Source organism: Mesocricetus auratus, unplaced genomic scaffold (genome assembly GCF_017639785.1).
Source record: "Mesocricetus auratus isolate SY011 unplaced genomic scaffold, BCM_Maur_2.0 Super-Scaffold_100010, whole genome shotgun sequence".
NCBI lineage: Eukaryota > Metazoa > Chordata > Mammalia > Rodentia > Cricetidae > Mesocricetus > Mesocricetus auratus.
In genome coordinates this window covers 49724409-49739312 of record NW_024429194.1, presented here as the reverse complement: position 1 = coordinate 49739312, position 14904 = coordinate 49724409, and the positions used below count along the sequence as shown (strand labels likewise).

The 14904-nt window shown below is 45.0% G+C and overlaps 1 protein-coding gene across 3 annotated transcripts in view; it reads left to right on the top strand.

Moving 5' to 3' along the window:
• The first annotated feature begins 3974 nt into the window (after positions 1–3974).
• LOC101842897 (aldehyde oxidase 1) overlaps positions 3975–14904 on the top strand; it is a 60350-nt gene continuing 49420 nt past the window's right edge. The window contains exons 1-5 of one of the 3 annotated variants that reach the window (XM_040753588.1): positions 3975–4230; positions 7723–7780; positions 9479–9575; positions 11407–11515; positions 12953–13079. In XM_040753588.1, coding sequence (XP_040609522.1) covers positions 4189–4230; positions 7723–7780; positions 9479–9575; positions 11407–11515; positions 12953–13079 — 433 coding nt within the window. In that variant the 5' untranslated portion in view covers positions 3975–4188. Of the gene's footprint in view, positions 4231–6314; positions 6409–7722; positions 7781–9478; positions 9576–9616; positions 10152–11406; positions 11516–12952; positions 13080–14904 lie in introns of those variants that run through there. The other 2 variants (XM_040753589.1, XM_040753590.1) reach the window with 2 other exon arrangements.

Sequence of the window (14904 nt, the reverse complement as noted above, 5' to 3'; positions counted from 1 at the left end):
AAGCCATGGGCGCTAGGAACGGCACTTGGGTTCTCTGAAAGAGCATGAACTGAACCGACTCTAGCCCACTTTCAGGCACGTTTCAACTTGTTTCTTACAATGTGAAGGAATAATTCTACTTGTGCCCACAGCTGTGGGGAACCAAACATTGAAAACATAAGCTTATGGGGAGAATTCCTATTCAGATCCTTCCAGGTAAACACTTCAATTCCAGTTAACCATTATTTCACTTCTATTAACATGACTGAAAAGCAATTGGCCCTTAGTTTGATTTGTCTGAAGGTCAGATAACATGATCTGTTTAGAGAAAAGTTACTGATTAATGAACCCGTGATCTTCTCTTAGGAATAGTTGACCATTAACAAACACATTTTTTGTTGGAGAACAGGTAGAAATAAGAGTTTTAAAACATGAGTCTGAGTTCCAGGACAAGCTCCAAAACAATATAGAGAAACCATGTCTCAAAAAAAAAAAAAAAACAAAAAAGCAAAAAAAAAAAAAATGAATCTACTTCATCTACAATTACACTAGTATTACTCAAGCCGAATGATCTCCAAAATTAATGATTTTGAAAGTCAAAGCAAATGAAGCTGAAGAGTTTTTATTTTCCTTGATTATGATTCTCCAGCCATGCAAAGCTTTTCTTATCTAGTCACATGTCTGTTTCCTTAAAACATTTGCTAGTGATGGAAATAGCATCTTTGTCTTGTTCCTAATTTCTATGAGAAAGCCTCTTCTGAAAGAGTTGGTATCATGGCCAGAACACCTGTTATGATTGCATCTCAGCATAAAGAATCATATTTGAGAGTTTTTGAAATCCCAGTTGGTGCTGACTTTGTCAAGTGCTGCTTGGAGCTTATAAAATTTGATTAGCCAAGAGATCCAACCAAGAGATAAAATGCACAATTATTGTTTGCTGTAGTCTAGAACTGAGAAGGCAAGGGAGAGGAGCACCTGGGGTACCACAAAAGTGACTCCAGAAATCACCCACACACCTTCTCTGAGGTGGGACACAGAAAGAATGGAATTAAACTCCAAGACAGGCTGGAGAGATGACTCAGACGTTAAGAGCACTGGTTGCTCTTCTAGAGGACCCAGGTTCAATTCCCAGTAACCACATGGTGGCTCAAAACCATCTATAATGAGACTTGGTTCCCTCTTCTGGCCAACAGGCATAGGGGCAGGGTGACATTATATACATAATAAATCTACAAAACAAAACACACCTCCAAGTGTGAGCCCTGGGCCTCTTGCTGGTTCCCCAGAAGAGATGTGATGACTGATCTGCTAGTGTGGATCAGCAGATGCTGCTGGAGTAGGGAAGTATGGACTCTGGGTAACAATAGCAAGTGGTCTAGGACTATTTACTCTTCAATGGAATGATATGATGAACACAACCAGAGATTTGTTGATACTGAAACCTTATGTTGTTTTGCTGGCTCAAAACACAGGATTCCCCTGCCTTGGCTACCAAATGCAGGAAGAATTACAAGTGTGAGTCACATTAAACCAAACTCCACTTTTTCATACATGCCAGCCATCATCATCTCAACTCTAACTTGACACTTTCCTGTATGGTACCAAGACTGACAGTTTTCTGTTCTTTGCTAGCTGATCTGTTTTAACACTGCCGACGGGGCCACCAGAGGAGAATAGTACACAGGGCAAAGGGCTTTTTTTTTTTTTCTAATGACTGACACTTTTGTCAGCGTCACCCTAGCAATGGCATTTTGCCCAACCGTACCAGTTGGTTCCAGTTGCCAGCTTGCTTCAGCATTCCCAGAATCAGCCTGCTGTTCAGTCTGGAGCTGTGCACCTCCGTGAGAGGCCACAGCCTGCCTTCTCACAAGACCCCTCCTCCTCCCTTTCAGCCCTCCTCACAAATCTCAGGTCTGACCCCTGAAAATCCCCCTCCTGAGTTACTGACAAAGACTGGCAGTGACCTCCCTCAGAGGTTCCCCAGATAGCTAGGTTTTATTTAGCAGCCCCTTTTCTTTGTTTTTTGTTTATTTATTCCAGATAGGCTTTCTCTGTAGCTTTGTAGACGAGGGTGGCCTCGAACTCACAGAGATCTGCCTCTCTCTGCCTCCCCCAAGAGCTGGGATTAAAGGCATGCTCCACCACCACCCGGTGCCACTTCCCTTTGTTACCACAGTTGGTTCTTACCCATTGCTGGAAGCAGCAAAACTATATAGAAAAGATTGTGACGTATCCAGAAAGTTTACATATACATCTACTATTTGTTTCTGCAATCCCACTTTTGGGAAACTATCAAAAATTCTCTTAGACGAATGTCAGGGTGCCATGGTACGTGCTAACAAACAAGAGCAGGAAAAGCGCCCTATCCACCGCTACCACCACAGCAAGTCTAACAACTGCCAATGGTCCTTTGAAGAACCTGTGAAATGAAAGTATCTTTTCACTCAGTTGTTGACCTAGAAAGGGAAAACTGTCATTGGAGAAGATTCAGTTTGCATCTCCAGCAGAATATGATGCAGGGATAAAAAGAATCCCCCCCCCCCCGTTTTATTGATACTATAATATTGATGTTTTTGTTTTTGAATAGATGTATGGAGAAAATAAAGCAAATAGCTTGGGTTTTTTTTTTGTATTTACTTTCTGTGTATGTGTGCACACAGGTGTGTGTGTGTGTGTGTGTGTGTGTGTGTGTGTGTGTGTGTGTATGTGTGTGTGTGTGTGTGTTATGTGCATGCCTGGGGCCCTGGGACATCAGAAAAAGGAAGTCAGATTCCCTGGAACTAGAGTTACAGATGACTGTGGGGGTTGGAAATTGAACTCTGTTAGAATAACAAGTGCTCTTAACCACTAAGCTGCCTCTCTAGGCTCTAGTTTAAGATTTGAGAATCCATATTGTTGGCATCAGGACAATGGTACAATTAATTCTAGCTCTTGCTCTGTGCACTATTGCTGATACAGAATGCCCAACACTGGACAGTTTATAAGGAAGACAGGTTTGTTCTACTCCTGATTTCTGGAAGCTCTTAACCCCTATCATCCCCCAGCCCCTGTTAGCAGTATTCTTCAAAAAAGAAAATGTATGCCAGGTATGGTGGCACACACTTGCACACCTTTAAACCCATCACTCAGGAGGCCGATGCTGATAGGTGTCTGTCAGTTCAAGGCCAGTAAATGTCCAACCAGCATAGCTATATAGTGAGTCTTTGCTGCAGGAAAGGAAGGATGAAGGGAGGAGGAGGAAGGCAGGAAGGAGAAAAGGAAGGAAGGAACAAGTAGGAAGGAAGGCAGGAAGAAGGAAGGAAGGAGAGTGTGTGCACACACACACGCTTTGTGTCTACTGATGCATTTAGGGGTAAAACACTGTGTCTGAAATTTGCTTGAAGATATCCAGGAAGCCAGGAAGTGTTAACCGCTTACCACTAGAGCTCCTGCTGGAGTTGTGAGATGTGGGTTATTCTCTTCTATTTACAATCTTGGCAAGTTTTCACAATGAAAATGTTGTGTAGCCCAGCACTCAGGAGGCAGAAGCAGAGGCAGGCAGAGATCTGTGACTTCAAGTCCAGCCTGGTCTACAAAGAGTTCCCAGACAGCCAAGGCTACACAGAAAAACCCTGTCTTGGGGGAGGGGCGGTGCGTTTGCATGAACAATATAATCTAGGAGGGTGTACTAAGTTAAATGAGGTCTGAAAATGAGTTTGATCTCATCTGAGATGTGCCAAGTTTTATAATGTAACGAGAGAGAGAAAAAGTTACCTTCTTTTACAAGCATGTGGATAAGTATTCCCAAGTAAATAAACACAGTTATTTGTTGTTAATGGCACTGGACTCTGAGGATGTGACTCAGCAGTCTGACCTCCCCTTAAACAAACTGAGAGAATTCAAAGCAACTGGAAGCCAAGTCCAATAAGCTAAACAGTTGTTGGCAAACGGTTACCAAAGCAAAGACTGGAGACTTTCTGATCTGCAGCGCTGCTATGATGCACAACCCGTTCCATCGATGCCAGAAGAGTTCAGTGTGTCTCCCTCTTGGCACACTCGATAGGGGCCAAGATAGTTTTCCTGTTGAGAACTGGGCAGCACTGACTCTTCCAGAACTTTCTGGGTGGGTGGAGGCTTGAGACTCAGACAAGCCACACCCCTCAGCCTCAGGCAACTTATTCTCTCCCAAGGCAGGAGCTGCTCTCAGGACCTGCTGGGACCTCAGGAGTCATGGACCCCCAGCAGCTGCTCTTCTTTGTGAATGGCAGGAAGGTGAGTGCTCTCAGGTTGCCCAGGCAGGGCAGGCCCTGCCCCTGTCCCTGGTCTTTCCAACCCAGGGCCCTGTGATTTCCTTGAGACCCGGGCATGGGATGACTTTGCAGGATCACTACCTGTGCGTAGGAGACAAAGGACAAGTTTCAGAATGGCCTGAATCCCAGGGCCTCTCTCCTCCCAACATTCTCTTTAACTGGCTTTTCTATCATAGTGGGTGGGATACCCAAGTCCATTCCTTCCTCACACAGCAGGGAAAAGACCCTTGTTCTTGACCATCCAGCACCCTCACAGCTCTGACTAATAACATCGAGCGGCACATTCAAAGAGATAGCCTCAGTTCTCAGTGTGCCTGGGTGAGCAATGCCTGTAGTCACAGGACACAGTGACACACTGACTGAAGCTGCCCTGCTATTTCTCAGATGAAGCCTGACTTTGTGAAGTCACAGCAAGTTCCTGGCACATCACAGCTTGTCAGAACCAGACTCTGGGGGACCCCTTCTCAATGTGACAGTAGTTTTGTTTCTGTGTGTGCTTTGGCTCTGTTCCAAGCAAGGCCTGATGTTTGTAAGCAGAGCCCCTGGGCATCATTTACAACCAGGTTCTGGGCAATGACCTTGCTTACTGGAGTGTTCTCAGTATAAACTGATGGCACTTTGTGGGTGTGGGAAGACACCTGCGATCCACAATGTAGGTGTTCCTCTGTTTGGAGCCACCTGCGGCCCCTGCATATGGCTGTGAACAGAGTCCTTGCCCTGGCTGGCACTGGCTGACCCTCAGGAAGTCAGAGAAGGTTTGGCACACACCCTTCATGTGTGAGGTCTGTTCTGAGGCCATGAGTTGATTCCCACAGCTGTGGTTTTGGAATGCGTTTTCTTGAAGACTAGCATCTCTCCAAGCCCCCAAAAAGTTTGTGTGTCCCTGCTTTATGGGCCTCACATGGGGTAAGATGGATCCTTACTGGGCTCCATTAGGGCCGCACAAGACCAGTGTGAGATAGGCTAATTGGATGCAATGTCTGCCTTGTTCCTTCGTGTTTTCTTTTGCATAGCAGAGTAAGCACACGAGTCTTCAGTCCCCACTGAACAGACAGGGATTCCCTTACAGATCACTGAGACAGCCGCATGGAATCACACCACTTTACTAATGGGGGCCGTGCTACCCCCCCCATAAGGAGTGATCATCAATATTCAATCTATGCTTTTTTCACAGCCTACCATATGTCAAACTGTGTTTGGCTTGTGGGATACAGCAAACCACAGAAATGATGAGGCCTGGTTGGTGTGGAGTTGACACGTCCTGGGGTAACAGCTAACCCGGGTATACATATGTGGAGAGAGTGTGGTGTCAGGCAGTGACAGTTGCTGGCATAGAAACAATGTGAGGTGGGCAGGATCTCATGGGGTAGATGAATGGGTTGGTTTGGACTTTCAGAGCTGGGCCATTGGAGCAGTGTCTGAGATGAGGTAGCCAAGCAATGTATGTAACGCAGAAAGAACATTTTGGGCAGAGAAACCTGGCGCACAGGTCCTGTGGCAGGAGAATTCTCCCACCCCCAGAGAACAACTGTTGGAGCTGCAGAAGTGGCCAGGGGCCAGAGTGCAGCCTTATAGGTGATGCTCAGGGCTGAGTTCAGGAAGGCAGCCACCATGCTTAGTCTGCAGTCTCTCACTTTCTCCCTCCCCTGCTTCCAAACAGGAGATTATTACAAGTAGTGCAACCTTATGCTCTATTGATTTTTAAGAATAAAGAGCCGTTTCTTATCTGAAGACTCATTTAATCTCTTAGTCACACTGCTGGCACCACTGGGGACCTCCAAGTGCCTTGTTCCTGGTTCTGGGGCCAAATGTTCTGTCATGATTGTAAAGTAGACTCTAGAAATACTGGTTTAGGTTTTGAAACTGTCCCCTCCCTAACCTCACCAAAGCAAACATCATGCTAGCATTTCCCGCCCATTTGTGTCCCTCCCTATATTAGTGAAGCATGTGTTTCACCATTGGTTAGCAAGTGAAGGAATGTTGGGAGAAGCATGAGAAGCCACTGGAGAGAAGGTCCCTGTGAAAAGCCAGTCTCTGTGATTCAGATCTGCCTTTGCAGGACTCCTGGAACGAGAGAACCGTTTTCAGACATTCAAGGAGCAGAACTTGGTGAAAATTAATTCAGTGGGCAGAAAGAAAGGTTAGAAATAACCCAGGTTTCAAACCTTAGATGTTCTAACAGAGTGAGAGTGTGAGTTGCTGTGAGAAAAGAAGGAAGAGAGCAATGTAAATAAACGGCCAAGAAACTTTTCTGAGGACTGAACTCATCCTATGGAAAGAGTGTGTGTGCATGGGTGTGCACGCTCGGACACACACACACACACACACACACACACACACGCAACACACTCTTCTGTATCACATGTCTGCTAAAAGGGCTTGATTTTTTTCCTGTAAAGGCCCGAGTAGAGTTGCAGGAGGAGTCTGCACTTCGTGTGTGCCTTCTTTTCCTTCCTTCCAGAGGGACAGAGTAAGGCAACAAGGAAAAAGATAGTTAGGCTTTGTGTTATATGAAGACGTCATGCTGCTGTCTGTTCCATGAATGCCATGGGACATGAAAGCAGAAGAGGGGACCAACTGGGGAAACAACGGAAAAATGCCACCAATGCATTGTTTGATACACTAACTTAAAACATTAAATTAAAATTTTATTGTATGTTGCCCTGGCCAGCAGGACTCAACGAAGGTCGAGCCCACGGAAACCTGGAATGAAAGGGACAAGAGACACAAAAAATGGACAGCAAGACAGGCTCTCTGATCAAGCTGCACTTTTTAATTTTCTCACAAGGATTCTTATAGTTGTTGAAGCAGGAAGCTTGGCAGAGCAGAGGGGTTAGGTGGGAGAGGCTATTGTTCTTGGCAGGATATGTTCCAAGGACTCAAGTCTGTGGCTTGGGGAGTATGAACTACAGGCCTTGAAAATATGCTGTACAGCAAGATAAGCAGAAACAGAGAAACAGAAACTTGACTAAGTGTTAGCCTCTAAGAATACAGTAGGAATATTAAGATGGCTTTTATTATGCTATCCTTATTTAGGGCCCTCCACACCGGCAATATTTACAAGAGGTTCAAGTGTCGCTCCCAGCAGTATGTGTATAGGTGCTTTTGCTTACACACACACACACACACACACACACACACACACACACACACACATGTATGTATGTATTATGTGTCTGTGTAGCACATGCCTGCTTACAACATTAATTTTAAGGAATTTAATCAATGTAGAGAAAGCAGAATTCCAGGGAGCCATGACCTTCCATCCTGTTTCCGTGGCTGCAGCAGACTGTCTGCCAGCCCAGATGCTTCAGTGTGCCTAGCTACACAGCCTTGCCTGGCTCGGCACTGGCGTCTACAGCTTTAGTCTGTGTATTTGGGGGCGTGGTTCGTTTCTGTCTCCAATAACACAAGCTCTTGGTCCTGTGTGTGTAACTGTGTTTCTCTTGCACAGGTGGTAGAGCAACATGTCGATCCTGAAATGATGCTGTTGCCGTACCTGAGGAAGAATCGTATCCTTTGCTGTGTGTTGTGAGAGTGTGCATTTGTGTGTGCTAAGTCTATGAGTCTGTGAGTGTCTGTGAGTGCATATGTATCTGAACATGTGAGTGCATATATCTGGAAGTCTGTAGCATGTCTGAGCGTGTATTTGTATGTTCTAGTGTGTGACTTTTGGAGGAATGTGAGTATGTGGATGAGTGCAAGTGTGTATGTGTGTGTTTGATATGTAAGATGTTTGTGTATGTCTGTGAGTATTGTTTGTGTGTGTAACTGTTGGAGAGTATGTGTCTGAGTGAGAGAGAGTTCATTAACGTGTGCATACATGTAAATGTGTAAGAATGTGAATATTTGCCCAAATGTGTTAGGTATGTGTATAAGTCCTGTGTGTGTGTATGAGAATGAATTAATGAGCCTCTGAGAGTGTGTGCAAAGTGTTTGCAAGTATGTTTGTGTGTGAGAGTTTATGGGAGTTGGAATATGCAAGAGTTTTTAAGTGTGTGAATACAGGCCCTTGAGTGTGTACACATGAGTGTAACTAAATGAGTATACGTACTTGTATGAGAGTGTGACTGGGTTTGTGTGTGAGAGAGCATTTTACTTAGAGTGTCTGTGAATGTGTATATGTGAGTGTGAATGTGTGTGACAATATATGAGTTGTGTGAGAATTACTGTCCTTGTGTGTGTTTATGTGATATAAGTGTGTGTGTGTGTATGTTTTTGTGAGTGTATGTGGAAGTAATGAATGTCTGGATGTCTGAGAGTTAAGTGAAACATTGTGATGTGTTTGAGTGTGTGAGTGGTGTGTTTGAGTGTGTGAGTGGTGTGTTTGAGTATAGGAATAACATATGTCAGTATGTGAGTGTGTGTTTGAATGTGTGTTAGTGTTCTCTTGCCCTCCTCTTTAACAGGAATTGGGTGATGTAAAATGAAGAAACAAGCAGGGAATTAAAGAGAAGGATGTTGAAAAGCATGAATTAAGAATCCTCTAGAATTAACAGACAATAGTCATACCTTATCCTCAGTGACTGATGTTTATGCAGTGAGAGAAAGAAAACATCAGACTTTCAAAAGTAAATGAAAATTGGGAAGTGCACGGTGGTGACACTCACCTTTAACCCCAGGACTGGGACATAGAGGCAGGCAGATCTCTGTGAGTTCAAGACTAGCCTACTCTATATTATGAGTAGTAGGACAGCCAGAGTTGTTACACAGAGAAACCCCGTTTCAAAAACCTATAATAACAATAACAATAGTAATAATATAATAGGAATGAGAGAAGAGATTTGAGGGAGCAGTCAGAGGTGTCTCTGACAAGATGCAGACAAATGACTTCCTGTGTTTCTAGTGTGACACAGATGGTTCATCCAGTATTTATAATATAGCATTTTGTACATTTCATCAGAGAGCTCCATAATGATGAGGGCAGATATACAGAGCATTCGCACCTGCAAATTTTCAAACACTTCCATGCATAGACCCTTCTTCAGTCTGGTCCTACTTTTGGCAGCCAGGATTCCAGCTTCATACAGAGGCTGGCACAAGCAGTAACGCACAAAAGGAAGCAGGAAACCGAGAGACTTAGGTAGCAGCCGTTGGAGAATCCACACTGAACTTTCCTGTGCGTGTCTGTGATGATGCCGCGTCCTAAGTAAGGACTGTTCTAGAAAGAAAACCATAGTACACAGTATCTTTAACTCAGCTTCTTCCAGTCCGACTCACAGGCACTAAGTATGGCTGTGGAGGGGGAGGCTGTGGCGCCTGCACCGTGATGGTCTCGAGATACAACCCCAGCACCAAGACGATCAGGTACCTCACAGCAAAGTCCAGCTCTGAATGAATCTGCAGTTCTCAACTTCATCTTCTGCCTTCACAGGGTGAATGTGTATGGAGAACTACTGTGTGGAAATACCTGTGCTAAGAACTGAGGACAGTCTCCTTGCTCCCACGCGGGCATTCTCCATCCGTGAGCCTGAGAGCTCTGCGTCAAGAGACAGTTAGATGGCTTCACTCTCCTACCTAACACTACATGTGCTTTCCTATTTTGTTTACCTTCTGTATTTACCTTCAATGAACTATGGTTCCACAATTTATCTGTTCCGGTCTCTCTCCCCTCCTCTTCTGGGACTCCACTCATGCATTTGTTAAACCACTTTCCTCATTCCCCAATTCCAGATGAGGTTCAGGACCTGAGCAGCCACCAAGGCTGTCCCATGCCTGCATTCCTTGGGAAATCTCCTTGTTTCCCAGCCTGACTGCCAGCTCTTTAGGACACTGAAAGTTCTCTTTGGGCTCCTCTCTTGCTGTCTGTGCTTCAGGAGGTCTTTGACCACCATGCTGCCTTATTCTGAGCCCCTAAATGGTAATGCTGACATTATCCTCAAGGTAAGCTTAGCATTTTCTCTCATGAGCTTCTTTGTTTCTGGGCCTGGGTAGTAATCTCTCTCAGCTCATTCCTCACCCCTGCTTTGAGCCACTTCCCCTGCCACCAAGCATCCAGTGCACACTGCTGGGAAGAGTCCATTAATGATTTGCTGACAGACACTCTGGTTTCTGCTTTCTGTAACATAAGGAGGACTCTTTATTTTCTTACATTTCAGAAACACAGCAACTGAATCTTAGAGATGAGGACAACTGTTCATATATCTTCTCTCTTACTAAGAATTGACAATAGAATGCAAGTTTTTCTTAAATTTTAATGAATCCCTTTTAAGTAATGAATTATATTTAATGGCTTTGTGTGTTACATTATTTCAAAGTAGCAAAACAAACCCACAATAGGGGATTATTTTTAAGGATTTATCAGACAATTATTATAGACAATGTGTACATCCATGACCATCTACCTATGACACTTCCACAGAGGTGTGCATACAGAATTAAAGAGCATGTGCATTTTAAAGTTATTTTTTGTCTTTCAAATGCACTGTCTCCCAGAAGAACTCAGAGAGTGTATTTACACTCATGAATGGCAGGAATGCCATTTCCCCAAGCCTTGATTAGTAATAGACATTCTAATGTTTGAGAACATCTGGAATTTCATTTGATGAAATGGTGTTCTCTATGTTTAGTTCAAACCTTTGCTGATCACAATGGGCAGGGAAGACTTTCCTCTTGTGTCCACCCCGTCTGTGGTTGTGGATAGGACGTGAGAGCACTTTAGGTGTTGTTGGAATTGGGCGTTTTTGGCCATGGTCCTGAGTGTGGAATAACTCTTCACCTGACACTAGTTCTTCCCTTTAAGAGCAAGCAACACCACACTCACTTTATTGCCCAACCAGCCTTGCCCCATCTCCACCAGCAGGGTGAAGCAGCTTCAGGCTCTCACCAGTTACATGTAATTAGAGAGTGTCAGCCCATCTGAATGGGAAATGATTAAGTTGGTTGATGCTTTCAGGAATTGGAATTATGAGGTCTAATTTTAATTCTGCCACCAGCACTCCAGCTGTGACCCTGAATAAATCATTCTGATCCTCAGATCTGGTTCTGAAAGATGAGTTTGTGCTGAGAATGAAACACAGATTCAGAGCCTGGGACATCACTCCTGACCTGCCTATGGGAAACGCCCAGGGGTGCTCAGTCCCCTTTCCACTGGATGTCATGTAATTTGTCACCTATGCTTCTCTTTTGCATTCTGAAGACATCATCCGGTCAATGCCTGTCTGACCCCCATCTGCTCTCTGTATGGTACAGCCGTCACCACGGTAGAAGGCATAGGCAGCACCACAACCAGACTTCACCCTGTTCAGGTGAGGGTGCGCTGCTTCCCCAAAGGGACTCAGAGAGTAGCAAGTCTGGGTCCTGCTATGTGGTCACTGATAGCAGCTGAAAAGCTCTGGAGCTCAGACTGAAGCTGGGAGCTGGGACATAGGAGTAACTGACTTCTTGGGAGGGTGCTTCTGGAAGACTAGAAGACTCCCTTTACTTTGGGAAATGCTGAGACAACCAAGTTTGTTTCCTCTGTGTTCCAATCAGAGGAACAGCTCTATCTTGTGTTTTCCAAATAAGAAGGAAACGGCAGCCATGTGCATTGATGTGCATAATTTTTGTTTTTTTGTTGGAATGTGAAAGACAACTTGATTTAAATGCTGAATTAAAAATATCATCCCCGCACCCATACCAAAAGATGTGTTGGGCTTGGTCTTGTGGGTGGATAGTCTCTATCCATGGGTCTTTAACTTTACTTAGAAGGCGCCTTGCTGAGGGCTGTTGCTCTGACCTAGTCCAGTTACATCAGTGCACATGAGCACACACCCCCAATATGCCATTGCTCCTTGTCTGGATCCAGTTATTGAGGGCCATGGGTGTGGAGTGGACACGAGAGCGGAGAGGTAGGAGCCACATAGGAAACAGCCAAAATTCACCTTCTGTAAATGTGACAAAATCTTGGGTTTAATGTTCTCAAACCCCATTAAGCTAACGGAGGAGGATGCTGCCTGCGCAGCAGTGAGACTTAACTTCCTGCATGCAAAGGGACCCTTTAGGTTTTACTCTCACAGTGAGCTCTCATTGGTGCAATGCTCTAGGAGACAGTGCCATACCATGCTCTGGGAGACAGCCCCAGAATGTCCTTGTCACTTTAAAGTCAGACCCCGAAGTGAAAACGGTGTGGAGGGGAAGAGTATGGAGAAAATAAAGCAGTGTTTATTTCTCCATTGGATCTTGGGTTCTAATGCTTTGCAAACTCCTACATGCTAGAGCACTAACACATCTGTGGGAAGTCCAAAATTCTCATGAGAGGTAGAGGTGAAGGTGTGCCCGTGTTCCTGTCTAAGCATGTGCTCTAGCACGCGTTTTTCATGTTTTCCAACTTGAACATTATGTGGTTATTTCTTTAAGGATTTCCTCTACTGCAGTGGTTCACAACCTCACTGCATGCTGAGGAGTCTTTAAAAGACATACAATTTTACGTCCCCCCGACACTAAAAGTCTGTTGAATTGGTGTGATAAACTCCCCAGTCATTCAAATCCTCAGAGTAACTCACTGCCTGAAGTCAAGCCAAGCAGCTTAAGGGGCTCAACAGTCAGACTGCTCAGTCCAAGGGAAATCACCTGAGATGTGGGTTTTTGGAGCCTCCTCTCCAAGTCCAAGTCCAGTGAGCACAAGAATGTCCAGGGGATGTTGCTCTGACTTTGTTGACCCGGAGGAGAGTGCCAGGTCTGCATTTCTATCTCTGTGCTTCCAGGAGAGGATCGCCAAGTGTCATGGAACACAGTGTGGATTCTGTACTCCTGGGATGGTGATGTCCATGTATGCACTGCTCAGGAACCACCCGGAGCCCACACTTGATCAGCTTACAGATGCCCTTGGTGGTGAGTATGCTTTTATTTTTAAGTTGTGATGACAGAAATAACTGGACACCTATCATATCATGTGCTGAATTAAATGCCATTTGAAAATTCATTTATAAAATAATTCCCATTATCATCTTACTTAGTAGATGGAGCAGTTGAGAATTAGGGGGAGGTTATTAGAAATTATCCTTCCTGTATGCAGAAGTATTGGTTTCTCGAAGTCAGTCTGCAAACAGGATCTCCACATTGTGTTTGAGGGATGGGTTGCTTGAGGCTCTTTCTTTCTTTCCATACTGTTTACTACAACCATCAGAAGGCTGGGTTATTCACCCACCCTGGGAAAGACACTTCATGTCTGAGTGCTGCACTTTAACCACTGTTTTCTGTTTGCTGAGTGTGTTAGGGGAATCCTAAGCAACAGGCCTGACTCTGGGGAACCCCCAGCAAACCAGGTCCCAGCCCTCATCCTGGAGATCAATTGGAAAAGTGAAGAGGAAAGGAATTATATTTTCAGTGGGATTATACTGGGAGAAGAGGGAGGCTGAACGTCTCATGTCCCTTTCGACCGGGACACTGACAAGAGAGCCTTGGTTTAAACAGAGGGTATAGCGTATGAGCAACAGGCCGGGGCTGCACAGCTGAGCCTCGGTGTTGTTCCCCTTGTGGTGTCAAGGAAGTTGTTCTGGGGTCATCTCCATTGATGCCACAGGAGGTTTGTCTATCAAGCCTGTGACCCCGGGATTCAGACTCAGGAGATGGTTGCTCCTTAATGGTGCAGGCTCATCCTGGGTTTTCTGTCTGCAGGACTCTTGGGAGTTATAGGACCATGACAGAAGGCTTCTGGGTACCACTCCAAGGGGTCTGTTCAGGACATTTGAAACTGTCCCTGTAACTCTTAAAAACACCTTAGTTATCTGTGTATGCTCTGCCTTGAAGAGAGAGGAATAGTGGCTTTGGATAACAGTCTAAAGGATTTCAGGCCTCTACACAGAGTCGACCTGGACTCTCACTGAAGTGTGAGGGGAAGGAGACATTTGAAATGAAAGCAGAGGTGGCTGGTGTCATGTGGAGTTTAGTTACTATCATTCATATAGGTCCAAGAGAGGAGTCAACAATAGATTCTTTAGCAAAAGCAGCGTCTAGGTTCTGTGACAGATTTGCTCACCACCACAGAGCACTGGTCAGAGGGGTGTCACTGAGTATAGTTGTAGTTGGACTGAAATCTGCTAGTGATGCTTATATTGATGACATCCCTCTCTCGCACAAGCACATGTGCCTGTTGTGCGCACACGCACACCTGTGTGTATGTGTACATTGAGAAGATTCTGAACACATTTAAGAGTTAATAGCTTCTCAGATTCTCTGTCTGCCTGGTGAATGCTTCCTGCCTCTACTTGTCTTTGTCTCCCACCTCTTATTTCTTTGCCAGGAAACATAAGTCTAAAGCTTGCATGTTTACTTCCTCTACAAAGTGTTCCAGGGACACTCAGAGTGAACACAGACAGAGAGGCCTGACCTAGCACCTAAACTGGATCCTGCCCGATTCCCTGGATGTTCCATTATTACTTTATGTCTGTTTAGGATGCTTAAATCTTGAGGGAGTCTGGTGATGGTGGTGCATGCTTTTGATCCCAGCACTTTGGAAGCAGAGGCAGGTGGATCTCTGTGAGTTTGAGGCCAGCCTGATCTACAAAGTGAGTTCTAGGATGGCCAGGGATACATAGAGAAACCCTATACTGAAAAACAAAACAAAAAAGGAGGAAACCTGTCCCCAGAGAACTTGATCTAGTGCTGTTTCTAAAGCCTCAGGAGCTGGGGAAACAGGCTCAGTCAGTCAGTGTCT